General features: G+C 39.4%; 1 protein-coding gene across 7 annotated transcripts in view; it reads left to right on the top strand.

Moving 5' to 3' along the window:
* Positions 1-14270, top strand: part of Lims1 (LIM zinc finger domain containing 1) — a 156912-nt gene that overhangs the window by 128415 nt on the left and 14227 nt on the right. For 3 of the 7 annotated variants that reach the window (XM_076832585.2, XM_076832586.2, XM_076832584.1), the window contains exon 2: positions 6144-6303. In XM_076832585.2, coding sequence (XP_076688700.1) covers positions 6144-6303 — 160 coding nt within the window. Of the gene's footprint in view, positions 1-1848; positions 2069-6143; positions 6304-14270 lie in introns of those variants that run through there. The other 4 variants (XM_076832582.1, XM_076832588.1, XM_076832587.2 and 1 more) reach the window with 4 other exon arrangements.

The raw sequence follows: 14270 nt of genomic DNA, 5'->3' as shown, positions 1-14270 counted from the left end.
TTTTTCAAAGAATTAGAAAAAGCACTCCTAAAATTTGTGTGGAACCACAAAGACCCCCAAAGAGCCAATACACACCTGAGGAATTACAATACCTAACCTCAAAACCTACTCTATAGCACCTTTTTACTAGTTATTCAGTCCCTTTGTGCCTTAGTTTCTTCACCTGTAAATAATACCAGTTTCATAGGTATGTTGTGAAGATTAATTGATGTGATTGGGGCAACTACTAATAAAATCAGAATTTCATCCACTGCTGCTATATTGTTGCAGCAGACCCCGGATGCCTGTCATTGGCTTCATTTTTTAAGTTGTTGATGGACCTTTATTTTATTCATTTATTTATATGTGGTGCTGAGAATTGAACCCAGTGCCTTACACATGTGAGGCAAACGCTTTACCACTGAGCCACAAGCCAGCCCTGTCAATGGCTTCTTTCTGGGATCTTGTCTTGCAAATTCAAAGAAGGGAACCCAGACAACAGAAGGTGAGAGTGAAAGGGTAGGATTTATTTAAGTGAGAAGCAGCAGAGCTCTTGCCAGAAGTAAGAGAATCTGATAGCAAGTTGCCTCTTAACTGTACTTGTCTAGGGTGACTGGGTAGGGCCATTGATCAATATTTATGCTGATCGGGTTCTGGAAAAGTGCTAAGGCTATTGGTTCGGCCCCCTACATTCTGATTGGTTAGCCTTTAAGTCTGTAGCTTTCACTCAGGTCTGTCCTGCCTCCCCTTTTCCTGCTGTCCTGGGACAAAGAAGTTGGCTACAATGTTGGGAACAGGTTAATTTTTAACTGTCTGCCTGTTTTAATATCTATCAATCCCATCTTATTCACTAACTTTTATATCATTATTTATTGTTGTTATTCAGGTCTAAGCTGCATGTTGCTTTCTGCTCTTGAGGCTCTCCTGTCTCCATTGTAACCTGAGATGTTCATCATTGTACCTGTGCCTACTCTGTAGATTTTTTCACAAGCTCCTTTTTGTTGCTTGCTTTGGGTGAGTCAGCTTACTGAGCTGAGAGGACTGGAGACAGAGAAAGACTCTAAGCTGCTGGTGCTACATCATTGTCATTATCATTAAAACCATCACAAGAGAGTAGTACAAACTACAGTCAGAATGCCAGAGCATGTGATGACTCCCTTAGTCATGGTAGAGTCTAGGGAAGCCTGACTTACCTATTGCAGGATTAACTGGTATTAAATAGAACACAGTTTATAAGTAAACTGTAGGATATGCCTATTTTCACTTGTATTCATTCAATGAAACTTTTAGTGAACTCTTGCTATGTGCCAAAAGTGAAGATAATAGAAGACAAATGTAGTTTTTGGTTTCAGAGGCTCAGGGATTCCTGGGCTCTGTGGTTGTGGGACCCCATGCCAGGGAAGGGAACAGATATTCCTCACAGTGTGCTCTTATCATGGCCTCATCAGAGCTTCTCAGGGGGTGTTCCACAAGCTCTCCAAGGTTCCATGCATACCAAAGTTGAGTTCACAGTGTTGGTGATGTTGAATTGAAGCCTGGTGACAGATACCCAGGGCCCTGTATGTTCGTTTCTCTTGAAAGCCTACAAAGCAACCTTCTATCCTTATAGCAGTGTTAATGGGCTCAGTCCACCAGGAAAACAGCTCTGAAAAAGATTGCCACTATTCTGTGGAATGTTTTCTAGTACTTCTAGAAACCCTCAGTAAATCCAGTCTGCTGTGCCCAGTAATGCTCTGCTACCGAGCTCTTAACATGAAATGTTGGTAGCCACCCTGGCCAGCCAGGCTGACGTGCGTGGGAACAGTGGGAGTGACCCTGGCTAGGAAGCTGGGAGGCCTGGATATTGTTTCTCCTGTCTTTGCTTCCTGCTGCTCTCGTCCTGAGCTCTGTGCTCCTCAGTACCCACGATGGCCTTCCCAGGCCGAGCTCGCCCCTGTGCTATTCCAGAGAATGAAGAAATCCCCCGGACCGTTCTTAACAGTGTCCAGGAGGCTAATGGGAATGAAGACGAGAGAGCTGTGTCCAAACTGCAGCGCAGACACAGTGATGTAAAAGTCTACAAGGAGTTTTGTGACTTTTATGCGAAATTGTGAGTCTTCCTCCCTCTTGGAATGCCCCTTCCAGACCTTGAGTTCTTTCTTCAACTCCTGATTCCCTAGCTATTTTGATCTGGCTAATATGGTTTTATTTAGCAGGGCTTTTGCAGGGTTATCTGGGGCCCCGAGGGTGGCCCACAAGCAGCATATTCCAGGGAGGCAAACAGGTTGCCTTGTCATGTAAAGCTTGTGCTGGAGGACACACAGATATGAAGGAAAATGCTGTCTTCACAGGAAGAGTAGTAAGTTCTTGTCTTAAGTAGATTTCTAGTAATAGTACATTTTCATTGTGTCATCTGTGAGGGAAGGTGAGAGTTTGTCTTGCTGGGATTTATAGTAGGAAAAATTTATATTCTAAACTTATCAAAGATAAGGGGCAGATTGGATGAAACAGTAAAAAATTGAATTGATGAACATTTCGTTGGGGGAATTATCCTTGTAACCAAAATTTTAACTGCATAGTGATGATCCAAATGATTTTTAGATTTTGCTTATTGTTGCATTTTTTAATACTAGAAAAGGTATTTTATATATCATACGTGAGGCACTTGAATAATGAAAAGCTGGATGATACCATTTGCTGTGTGAGTTGACCTATTGAAATAGATCAGTGAAATCAATCATGATTGGCCAGTTAGGAATATGTCCCTTATCATCAACACTTTTTAGTGAAAATCTTTTTTTTTTTTTTTGGATACTGAGGAAAGAATTTTGCTTTGAGATGTTGTCTTATGGATGTTTTAATTAAGCTACTTGTCCAACTGGAAACCTGAGTTTCTTTTGGGATGGGGGTGGGGACCAGGGATTGAACTCAGGGGCACTTGACCACTGAGCCACATCCCCAGCCCTATTTTATATTTATTTAGAGACAGGATCTCACTGAGTTGCTTAGTGCTTCACTTTTGCTGAGGCTGGCTTTGAACTTGTGATCCTCCTGCCTCAGCCTCCAAGCCACTGGGATTACAGGCATGTGCCACTGCGCCTGGCTAGTGAAAAATCTTTCTGAAAAATTACAGTAAAACATGGAAACTGATAGAAGAAAAACAGTTAATTAACATGTCTGAAAATGGAGGCTCTTTGTATCATCTGCTCACAGGTTCACAGTGAAGATTCAGGAGAACCCTGAAAGTAATTATACAAAGTAGATTAATGAAATACCTAGGAGGTCACAAGCTGTGTTAGGGGACCACACATGCAGGTAGAGCTTGTACTCTGAGTGGGTATCTGCAGATAAACGTGTCAAATTTGAAGACCAGCTTGGCTTATCATAGGAGACTTCCATTTCTAGGACTTATAGAAACAAGGAAGGTTTTAAGGCAGAATGGCAGCTATAATTCATTTGTGACTTTTAAAAAGTAATTTCTATCATATGCAGTTTGGATAGAAAGTAAACTGTAAAAGAAGGGCACCATGCCAAAAGGTCAAGACAAGAAAGGAAAGGGAAGCATGAGTGGGTCAGTAGGATAGCAGGGTGATTGTTCTGTTTCCTTTTTTCTCATTTGTTATTAAAAAGGAATGCTTTATCTCTAAACCAGTTTATTTTTCCTGTGTGTGGGAAATAACTGCTTGTTTTTATGTGTCTGCCTATTTTGCTAATTCTACTTGAATATTTGAACTTAAATATAAACAATCTCTAGTGTAATAAGTATGAACATGTCAGTAGTAACCAAACATTTTATCTGGAACCTCTTCACACACTCACCCCAACACTGCCCCCCCCCCAAAAAAAATAAGTAAATAAATAAACAAGTATTGAAGTTCCAGATAACTTCATTATCAGTATTTACTGTATGAGATATTTATTTATTTGTTTTAAATGGTTTTTAAAATTAGATGTTGATGGCCTTATTTATTTAATATTTATTTATTTACATGGTGCTGAGAATCGAACCCAGTGCCTCGCACATGCTAGGCAAGTGCTCTACCACTTGAGCCACAACCCCAGCCCTGTATGAGAAATTTAAACTGAGAAAGATCCTAAATATTTACTAACTCACTTTAAAATAACAATAAACTCATTACATGTTAATAATCTTAGTAATTGATGATATTAATAGTTTTATAAAAATGACTATTTTCCAAAATGGAAAATGGTTAGAGGGAAGAATGACTTTTTTTCCACATTTCTTCAAATCTCATTAATGTCTGTCTTGATAAAAGACACTTTTGCATATCTGCTTCTACATTCAGCTTGTTGCAGTGTATTGTTTTAGATGAGGGATGGAAAGAAAAATGGTCCCCAAAAAGATAGGGTTGGAAAAGAGAGGACCGTTTAGATCCCTTAAAGGGTCATGGTGACCCATACACTCTGAAAACCACTGATTTTGGGAATACAAAGTAGGACATTCAAAAAATAGGTTTCTCAGCATTTTTGGAGTTCCATCGTAAGATCACTTGAGGTTTTGAGACTCTTTCGAAAGGTTTAGAGTTATTAATAACCCCACATGTTGAAGTATCATCCTCTGGTTTCCCATATGGCTTTGTGTACTTTTTTCTTATTTCATTCTCAAAGCAGTTCTGAGAATTATTGGGGCAGATGTGGGGCTTACCATACTTCTCCACTCAGGGACACCTGTGCACTTTAGTCAGGGGAAAAGAAACAGCACACACCTCTTCAGAGCTTCACTAAAACTGTCATAATTAACGTGGATAGAAGGAAACTAGATTTTTCTCCCCATCCTATAATAATTTTGAAATGACATAGTAGAAATTCATTTAATATGAGGTTTTGGCCAGGTTTGACCAGTAGTATGCTACCCTGTCCTCTTTCCTTCCGTTTTTTTGGTGACATTTTTCAAGCCTACTTAAATAAAGTCAAGTTTTTTGCTTTTTTGTCTTGTTTTCTTTCTTTATGGTACTAGGGATTGAACCCAGGGGATTTCTCTACTGAGTTACATCCCTAGCCCTTTTTTAAATTTTGAGACAAGTTCTCACTGAGTTGCTGAGGTTGGCCTCAAACTTATGATCTTCCTGCCTCAACCTCCCAAGTTGCTAGGATTATAGGTGTGCACCCCACATTCACTAAAGTTTAATTTTTTGTTTGTTTTTGTTTTTTGGTATCGGGGATTGAACTCAGGGGCACTTGGCTACTGAGCCACATCCTCAGCCCTGTTTTGTATTTTATTTAGAGACAGGGTCTCACTCAGTTGCTTAGCACCTCACTTTTGCTGAAGCTGGCTTTGAACTCATGATCCTCCTGCCTCAGCCTCCTGAGCTGCTGGGATTACAGGTGTGTGCACCAAGCCCAGCAAAAACCTGATTTTCATAAGGGCAGTTTGTTGTTGTTGTTGCTGTTTTGTTTGTTTTTGGAGACAGAGTCTTACTGTGTTGCCCAAGCTGGCCTCAAACTCCTGGACTCAAGCAATCCTCCCACTTCAGCCTCCTGAGGAGTTTTGGGATCATAGACTCATGGCACTGTGTATAGGACTGAAAGCATCTCGTGTCTTCCTTTTCTATCCCTGTTGTCTAATACATCTTAAATGCTCTCTCTTATTTAATGAAGAATGCCCAACATGTTAAACAAAAATAAAATCAAGCCAGACACAGTGGCGCATGCCTGTAATCCCAAGGCTTGGGAGGCTGAGACAGGAGGATGCCAAGTTCAATGTCAGCCTCAGCAACTTAGCAAGGCCCTAAGCAATTCAGTGAGACCCTGTCTGTAAATAAAATATTAAAAAGGGATGGGGATGTGGCTAAGTGGTGAAGCACCTCTGGGTTCAATCACTAGTACGAACGGAAGGAAGGGAGGGAGGGAGGGAGGGAGGGAAAGGAAGGGAAAGGAAGGAAGGAAGGGAAAGGAAGGAAGGGAGGAAGGGAAAGAAAGGAAGGAAGGAAGGAAGGAAAACAGAATCAAAGCAGGAGGCTCTTTTAGAACCTAATGTGCTGGGGTAAAGAGACTGAGACAAATTGCATTGAAAGACTTAAGGCAGTAGCAATAAACTGGCTTTATAGATAAAATACAAGTTTTGTGATAAGATAGAATTTGCTCCTTAGTTCTTCATGTTGTCTGGTCTTAAGCCTAAGAAAAAGGTTGACAGTCTGTGACTTGATGTCTTTTTTGTGTTACAGCAACATGGCCAATGCCCTGGCCAGCGCCACTTGTGAGCGCTGCAAGGGAGGCTTTGCACCTGCTGAGAAGATCGTGAACAGTAACGGCGAGCTATACCATGAGCAGTGTTTCGTGTGTGCGCAGTGCTTCCAGCAGTTCCCAGAAGGACTCTTCTATGAGGTGGGTCAAGCTGGACAGGAGCAGAAAGTCAGCATTCTCCACCCTACCTTCCCTTCTTTTCTGAGGTCTCCATCTTAATTTTCAAATTCATTATCAAAGATTGAATTGAAGTGCCACAAAGATGACAGTTATTTAGTACCTGGGATGTCGTTGATGGCATATGTACTAAACACATGGGCCATATCCTTGATGGGATGTCCTTACAGACTTCACCACTGAATAGTTGATCTTCCTGTTTCAGAACTGACAGTACCTTGTGACTGCCTGTCAGGCCCAAGCAGTTCAGCTCCAAATCAAACTCCTTTCAGTCTTCAGCTGCAGTGTATCTGGCTTCACCACACGGTGCACATGGCTTGGCCTTACATAATATAGCTTGCCAGTTCCCATCTCTGTGTCTTTTCTGTCTCAGAACACCTCTAGACTCCTCTAAAGGAGAGCCTGTGTCACTTACTCCTTGACTTCTCAGTCATGAGCAGGAATGTCCATGTGTTTGTTTTCTAAAGAGTATCCTGTTTGGAAATGAGTATTGGAGGGAATTGTCTATGTTTGGCACTTCTACAGGGCTTGATTTGTTTTCAAAACATGTGTTTTTCTTGATCCTTGGGTGTTATTATGTGATTGACACTTCCTTTGTAGGACATTCAATGTTCTCACCATTATTGAAATCCCTTTCTCATAATAAACATATATTTCATGGGGACAGTCTAGGGACTGTCCCCATGAAATACATGTTGTAAATGAAAATATATTTGTGTGTGTGTGTGTGTGAGACAGACACCAATTTGGTGGTTTACTTTTCCATCTTAGTTCGTACATATTTGTGTATATATGTGCATCTCTATATAATAATTATGTATATAGAATTATGTTGTAGATAAAGATGGCTGCTGTTTGATATCGTTAAAAAAAATTTTTTTTTCCTGACTTAGATTTCCATGTCTTACAAGCCATGCCTAAGGAAGGAAAGATAGTTTATAAAGTTGTTCACTATTCAGGCAACATTTTCTCAAAGAAATAACCCTACATGAGTGAGGTTTGCAGGCTTGCCTCCCAAACAACCATTTACCATACGTGAGTACACAAAACACATGTGTCTACAGTAAAATAATTTGGGAAACAGCTTTAAGGGTTTTTTGAGTTTCTTCTGGGTCCCAGAAACACACAAACCTTTCCTACAACAAAAACGTCAGCAGTAGAAAAAGGTTTGTTTTCTTTTTTTCTTGCAGATCTTCTTAACTTCTTTGTTAAGGCGGAAATCTTTTTTGTAAAGGATGGTGGTTTGGGGAGTGGGGATAGGAAGTGACAATGGGTGTGACAGGAGCAAGACAGGCCAGTGTCCAAGAGCTGGAGAGAAGAGAGGATGGAAGGGAATTCCTGGGGATGTTTCAGGGTCAGAGACTCCACTGAGACTATGGGTAGACGGTGATTGGTAAAGAGGGGGACAAGGAAGGCTCTTGGGGCTGAGGCAGCAAGTGGGAAAGGGACTTGCTGCTGGTGGTTGCCATGACTCAATTTAGGAAAATGGACCTAAGGAGCTGCTTCTCAGAAGTTATAACAAAAGGTTCTAATCTCACAAAACGGTGGCAAGGAAGGAGATGCGACCGTTTGATTTAAGATTATTAAAATGGAGAGCACCCCTCCCGTGATTAGAAGAGACACAAAATAAACATAAAGGTTTTATTACTTACAGATCCTTGGGAAGACCATACATGTACAGTCAGGGAGTACAATAAAAAAGGGGGTTGTGGCTTAGCGGTAGAGCACTTGCCTAGCATGAGTGAGGCACTGGGTTCGATTCTCAGTGCCACATATAAATAAATAAAATAAAGGTCCATCAACAACTAAAAAATATTTTTTAAAAAAGAAAGAAAGAAATACAGAAACCAATGGGCCAGTTCCTTCACTGGGTACAAAGTATTATCTAAAGAGGCTTCTCAGGAAGTTTTATTTAGTGGGTTTAAAGCAGTAGGCATGAGTTCTAGTTCACACGGAGAGGTAGTTACTATGTCATACCTCTGCACAGCCATGTGGGGTATGCAGTCAGCAGAGACATTGAAGATGCATCTAGCTGACCTTTAAAGAGGTAGTCTCCAGGGAATAGTTGCATGAGGTAGACATCTGGACTGCCCACACTGAGGAACTAGGGGAGATATTGGAAACTGCCCAGGGTGACTGAGTTGCACGTCTGTTATAAGAAAGTCAGCTTGTATATACAGTGGATATTGAGGTAACATGAAACCATAGGAAACTGTTAGAGCAAATGGAAGGGGGTCCCAGAAATATGGCTGAAGAGGGAACATTAGTTGGGTATGATGACGCATGCCTGTAACCCTAGCCACTTAGGAGACTGAGGGAGGAAGATCACCAGTTCAAGGCCAGCCTCAGCAATTTAGTGATGCTCTCAGCAAAACTGTGGCAAGGAAGCAGATGTGACCGTCTCAAAATAAAAAGGGCTGCGGATATAGCTCAGTGGTAAAGTGCCCCTGGGTTTAATCCCCAGTACAAAAAAGGGAACTTTAGTCTTCACACTGTATAAGCCCTATTTTTTACCCTGCCTTTCTTTCTTCCTTGTGGCTCTGAGAGGTTGAAACAACAGATTTGTGACCTGAAAGAAATTAGAACCTAGTTTGGTTGCTAGCATCATATATAGTATTCTTTCCCTTAGGTCCTCTTTTCAAATGTAAGATATTATTATTCAAATAGCAACTAAGGTAAGACCTCAAGAGGGAGCCAACCCTGAGGAGCAATAGAGAAGTACTCTGAAAGGCAGGCTGTGTTCTCCCAGCACCTTTCATAATTCCCTGTCTACTCTTTCCTCTGAGAGTACCCTGGAACTCCAATTCCTCATTATATCATTACATTTTCTTTTTCTTTGTTTTTTTTTTTTTTTTTTTTGGAGACAGGGTCACGTTGCCCAGGCTGGCCTCAAACTCTCAATCCTCCTGCCTCAGCCTCCTGAGTCTCTGGATTATAGGCATTTGCCACTGTGCCCAGCTCCCTCATCACATTCTTTCTCATGTATTGGCCATTTGCTTGCCACTTTGGGATGAATACTGTTGTTGAGCTACCTTGGTTAACCAGCACACCTGCTCTACATGTGCATCCTGTCCTGTCAGTTGCACTTGGTCATAAGGAAAGGCTTAGAAACGGCCTTAAACAGAACAGAATAAAGTGTGACTCACACTTGTCCTCCTGCCCACCCTTCACTCCCTTTCACTTCCAGACTATAAATAACTTCCCTGGTATTATTCCAGAAGATGCTATGAATCTAAGAACAAGGCTATTAATGAGATATTGCCTAGCTTAAGCTCTTTGGGTCCCAAGGAAGATTACTATTTTAGCTACATTGTTTACTGTTTAAACTTCTTTTCCAGGTCAGGGATTTGTAAACCTGCATGTGGGAAATAAGAATTTTCCTCTTAGTTGAATAATATTAGAGAAGAGCTTTCCATAGCTTTCAACAAATACATCCAAATGCTAGATATAAGCTTTCCAGTTACATTCAGCAATATAATGTTTTCTAGAAATGGGAGCTGAATTACTTGGTTTGCTTTCCATTTGAAACTGACTTAGGTGATTTAGATTTTGTATAATAACAAAGGCAGGGCTGGGGCTGTAGCTCAATGGTAGAGCACTTGCCTTAACATGTCCAAGGCCCTGGATTCAGTCCCCAGTACTCCCCCTCCAAAAAAAAAAAAAAAAGCATCTTTTCTAGTCTGTCTTTCTTATTGTTTTTGTCTTACTATCAAAACATCATCTTTCCCTTATTTCCACAGTCCTTACTCTTTCTTTTATCTAGGAAACTAACTATGAAGACCTACAGGGGAGTTCTATTCACTTTTCCCCTTGAAAATGAGATTTACTTCTATTGTGGAACTTCCTAATGCTTTGGATTAGGTAGTCAGGACATTCTTCTCTCGGGCCACAGGACAAGTCTGGAATGAGACCCTTGTTTCCTACCTGATTACTTGTGCATTTTTCTGGAGATATAAGTCCAGGTATTTCTAGCTTATCTGCATATAACACCTACCAGGATTATTACCCATACTGGCTCCCTATTCATGGTAAACATATATCCTACTAGATTATGTGGTTTAAAACCTAAACCTGAAGTTTATCATTGAGGTGGTAATCTATCCCATGAAAGAATGTAAGGTAGCACTTGATTCCTGTTTTCTAGCTTTCATCATAAAATTTCTTATTACATGATATTATTAGTAATATATAACTTTTATATGCTTATCTTCCCATATAACTGAATACCTCTGGTGCAAGGAATGTCCAAATTAATTTTGTATCTCTAACACTTGGTTAGAGTAGGTCTAGTAGGTACTTAATAAATACAGTAATATATATACAGTACTTGGATGGTAATTACAAGATAAAATGCTAACATATTAACTTAGAAAAGTCAAACATTTTCTAATGGCTGTTCTTTAAAACTGTGGTACTCTTTACCTAGTTCCTATTGTTTATCACATAAACATTGTCTGAGCTTTATCATGCCTGCATACAGTTTAGGTGAATGAAAGAAATTAATTTTTAAATGGAAACTAGAAAGTCCAGTTTTGGGTAGAACCTCAAGTAGATTTTCTGAGCTGTAATGTATTGTTGTTACCATATGTAGACCACTGACTTGATATGTTGATTAAAGCCATTGAGGCTTTGTTGAATAAATTTACTTTTTAAATTTATTTTTATGTGATGTTGCGGATCTAACCCAGTGCCTCACACATGCTAGGCAAGCGCTCTACCACTGAGCCACAACCCCAGCCCTGAAATTCCTTTTTATTTTGAAAACTTAAAATCCTACAGAAAAGTTGAGAGAATACTACAGTGAGCCCTATACATGTCACGTACACACACCACATTGATTTTTTTGACAAATGATTTGTAAGTAAGTTGTAAACATGAAATTGAATAGTTTTAATTTCCTGTATTTGCCTTTAAATACTTTTGTAAGGGTAATTGCTCTTTTCAGGGGAGCAGTGGAAGAGGAACAATACATGTTTTTGGTCTAAGCATGATGACACACACCTATAACCCCAGTGACTTGGGAGGCTGATGCAAGAGGATCACAAGTTTGAGGCCATCAAGGGAAACTTAGTGAAACCTGATCTCAAATAAAAAACAAAAAAGGAGGGGTTTTTGATCTCAGTGGTAGAGCACCCTGGGTTCAATACCCAATATTGAAAAGGGGAAAAAAAGTGGGGGGTGGACAGTTTTGGGGATATTGACATTCTGAAAATGTTCTATGACATATCAAATTGGGAATATAATATATTGAGTTCAAATTTTAAAAAAATAACAACTTCTAGCAATTAGAGTATCACTTTTGGAATTTTTTAGTTGTAGTTGGACACAATACCTTTATTTTATTTATTTACTTTTATATGGTGCTGAGGATCCAACTCAGCACCTCACATATGCTAGATGGTTACCATTGAGCCACAACCCCAGCCCCCCAGTAATGTTTTATAAATGTATATATTTTTTGGTTGTTGATGGACATTTATATATATATATATTTATATATATATATATATATAATTATGTATGTGGTGCTGAGAATTGAACCCATTGCCTCACACATGCTAGGCAAGTGCTCTACCACTGAGCCACAGCCCCAGCCCCCCACTCTGATAATCTAAAAATAATTTTCAACTCCATTTCTGAGGGTACATTAAAAGGAAAAGAAAGAGCTTAATACACTTCTCCTTGAGTATGAATTGGGCATAATGACTCACTTTTAAGAAGGTGTAAAGTAGTGACGTTGCAGTAGGGAAACCTTGGGGAATACATCACCTTAACCAAGGGATCAGGTGACATCACCAGTAATGTCATATTGATATCATCTCTTGATATCATACAACAACATTATTACCTCCATGATATTCTTTCCCAAAATCCATGATCAGAGTCTAAGTGAGAGAAACCCCTAATGACAGACATTTACAAAATGCCTGAGCAATACTCTTAAAAGTCCTACAAAGGGATGAAGGACCCTTGACTATCTGTGAGATTTTTAGTGACATTTATTTATTCATGTATTGATCTGCCCATCCATCCAACAAACATTTATATTGTTAATTAGGCAGTTACAGTGTGCCAAGCACCTCTTCTATTCTAGGAATAGAATGGAAGCAGTAGACGTAGTCTTAAAGGAAGTTATGGTATAGTGGATTAAACTAGAGCAAGGTCAAGCTACCGATAATTAGACACAAAAACAGTATCATGGGAGGATAAGTAGTGGGGAAAAGAGAAATCTACCTAAGAACAGACTCCCCCAACCCCTAGATGATGTTTAAAATGCTTGAGCATTGTGCCTGATACATGGTAAAAGCTTAATAAATGGTAAACAATTTTTTCTTTCTTTTTTTAAGCAGTAGTTGTCATTATTTTTATTTTATTTTTAAATTTTTATTATTTGGTACTGGGGATCAACCCCAGGGCTTCACACACACTAGGGTAAGGGCTCTATCTCTGAGCTGCATCCTCAGCCCCTTTTATTTTTTATGTTATTACAGGGTTTCTCTAAGTTGCTGAGCCCTTAAGCTTGCTATGAGCCTCTTGAGTAGCTAGGATTATAGGCATGTGCCAACATGCTCAGCAAAGATATTAATTTTTAAAAAATAATCTTAGCATAGTTTTACAGACTATCATAGTCTTGTCTCAAGAATTTTCAGTCAGAGTTCTCATTTGTGTGATAAATTTAATTAGAAAGAACTTTTATAAAGAATTCACTTAACAAAGACCCTAAAGAATGTATATTTTTTCTTGTTTAAAAACACCCAAGGGTGGTGTGTTGGAGATGTGGCTTAGTAGTAGAGCACTTGCCTGGCACTCATGAGGCTTTAGGTTTGACCTCCAGCATGACAAAACAAACAAATTCAAGGAGGGTGGCTGGAGGTGTAGCTCAGTGGTAGAGCAGGTGCTTAGCATGTACAAAATCCTGGATTAAAGGGAAGAGTAGTATATACCATCTCTGGGAAGTTCTTCACTCAATTTATTTATAATGAAGATGGTAATGTCTTTATTTAGCAGAAAGAAATACACAGTTCACATGTAGTAATTAGCATGGGTTTCCCAAACTGAAATTGGGTTGCCTCTATTCAGATAGTCTATTTTTGCATTTCAATTTTAAATAACATAAATATTAACTATTATAAATTATCCTTCTTTCCCCATTTTTGTATTGCTGCATTATAATTGTACATAATGATGGGATTTGTTGTTACATATTTATACCTGCACACAATATAACAATGTGACTTGTCCAATATCACTCCCCAGCACTTCCTCCCTTCCTCCCCCAAATTATCCCTCTTTTAATTTTTAATCTCTGTCAGAAGATTGTGAACAGGTAACAAGCACACTGTAGATACACTTGTAGCACCCTGATGCACCAAGTGATGTCCTACCTGTAATGAATCAGATCTTAGAAGATTTATTTATTCAGGGACTGGGGGTATGGCTCAGTGGTAGAGCGCTTGCCTAGCATGTGCAAAGCCTTTGGTTCAGTCCTTGACTCTGCCAAAAATGATGTATTCAAATTACAGTCAGTGTTAATTTTATGTCATGTTATGTAATGTTTATATCAATTTTCTGTCTTCTTCTAACAAATACAATATATATGTTAACTGCCAGATTCATGTTTTATTTTTTAACCTATATATCTTTCTTTTTCATGAAATACAATAAAAACTGATCCTGTTTTGGGGAGTGGGGGCTGGTACTCTTGCTCTAACCCAAGGGTGCTTTACCACTGAATTATATCCCAGCTCCTCTTTATTTTTTATTTTGAAACAGTCTCACTGAGTTGCTGAGGTTGGCCTCAAACTTGTGGTCCCTCTTGCCTCACTCCTCAGTTTTCACTGGATTCTTACAAATAGAGTGCGTGAGCAAAAAAAAAAAAAAAAATGAAGCGTAGTCAGAGTAGAGACCCCTAGACTCTGGAGGCACAACAT

Source organism: Callospermophilus lateralis, chromosome 14, assembly GCF_048772815.1.
Source record: "Callospermophilus lateralis isolate mCalLat2 chromosome 14, mCalLat2.hap1, whole genome shotgun sequence".
NCBI classification, from domain to species: domain Eukaryota; kingdom Metazoa; phylum Chordata; class Mammalia; order Rodentia; family Sciuridae; genus Callospermophilus; species Callospermophilus lateralis.
The sequence above is the reverse complement of the archived record's forward strand: the minus strand, read 5'-3'. Positions and strand labels throughout refer to the sequence as shown.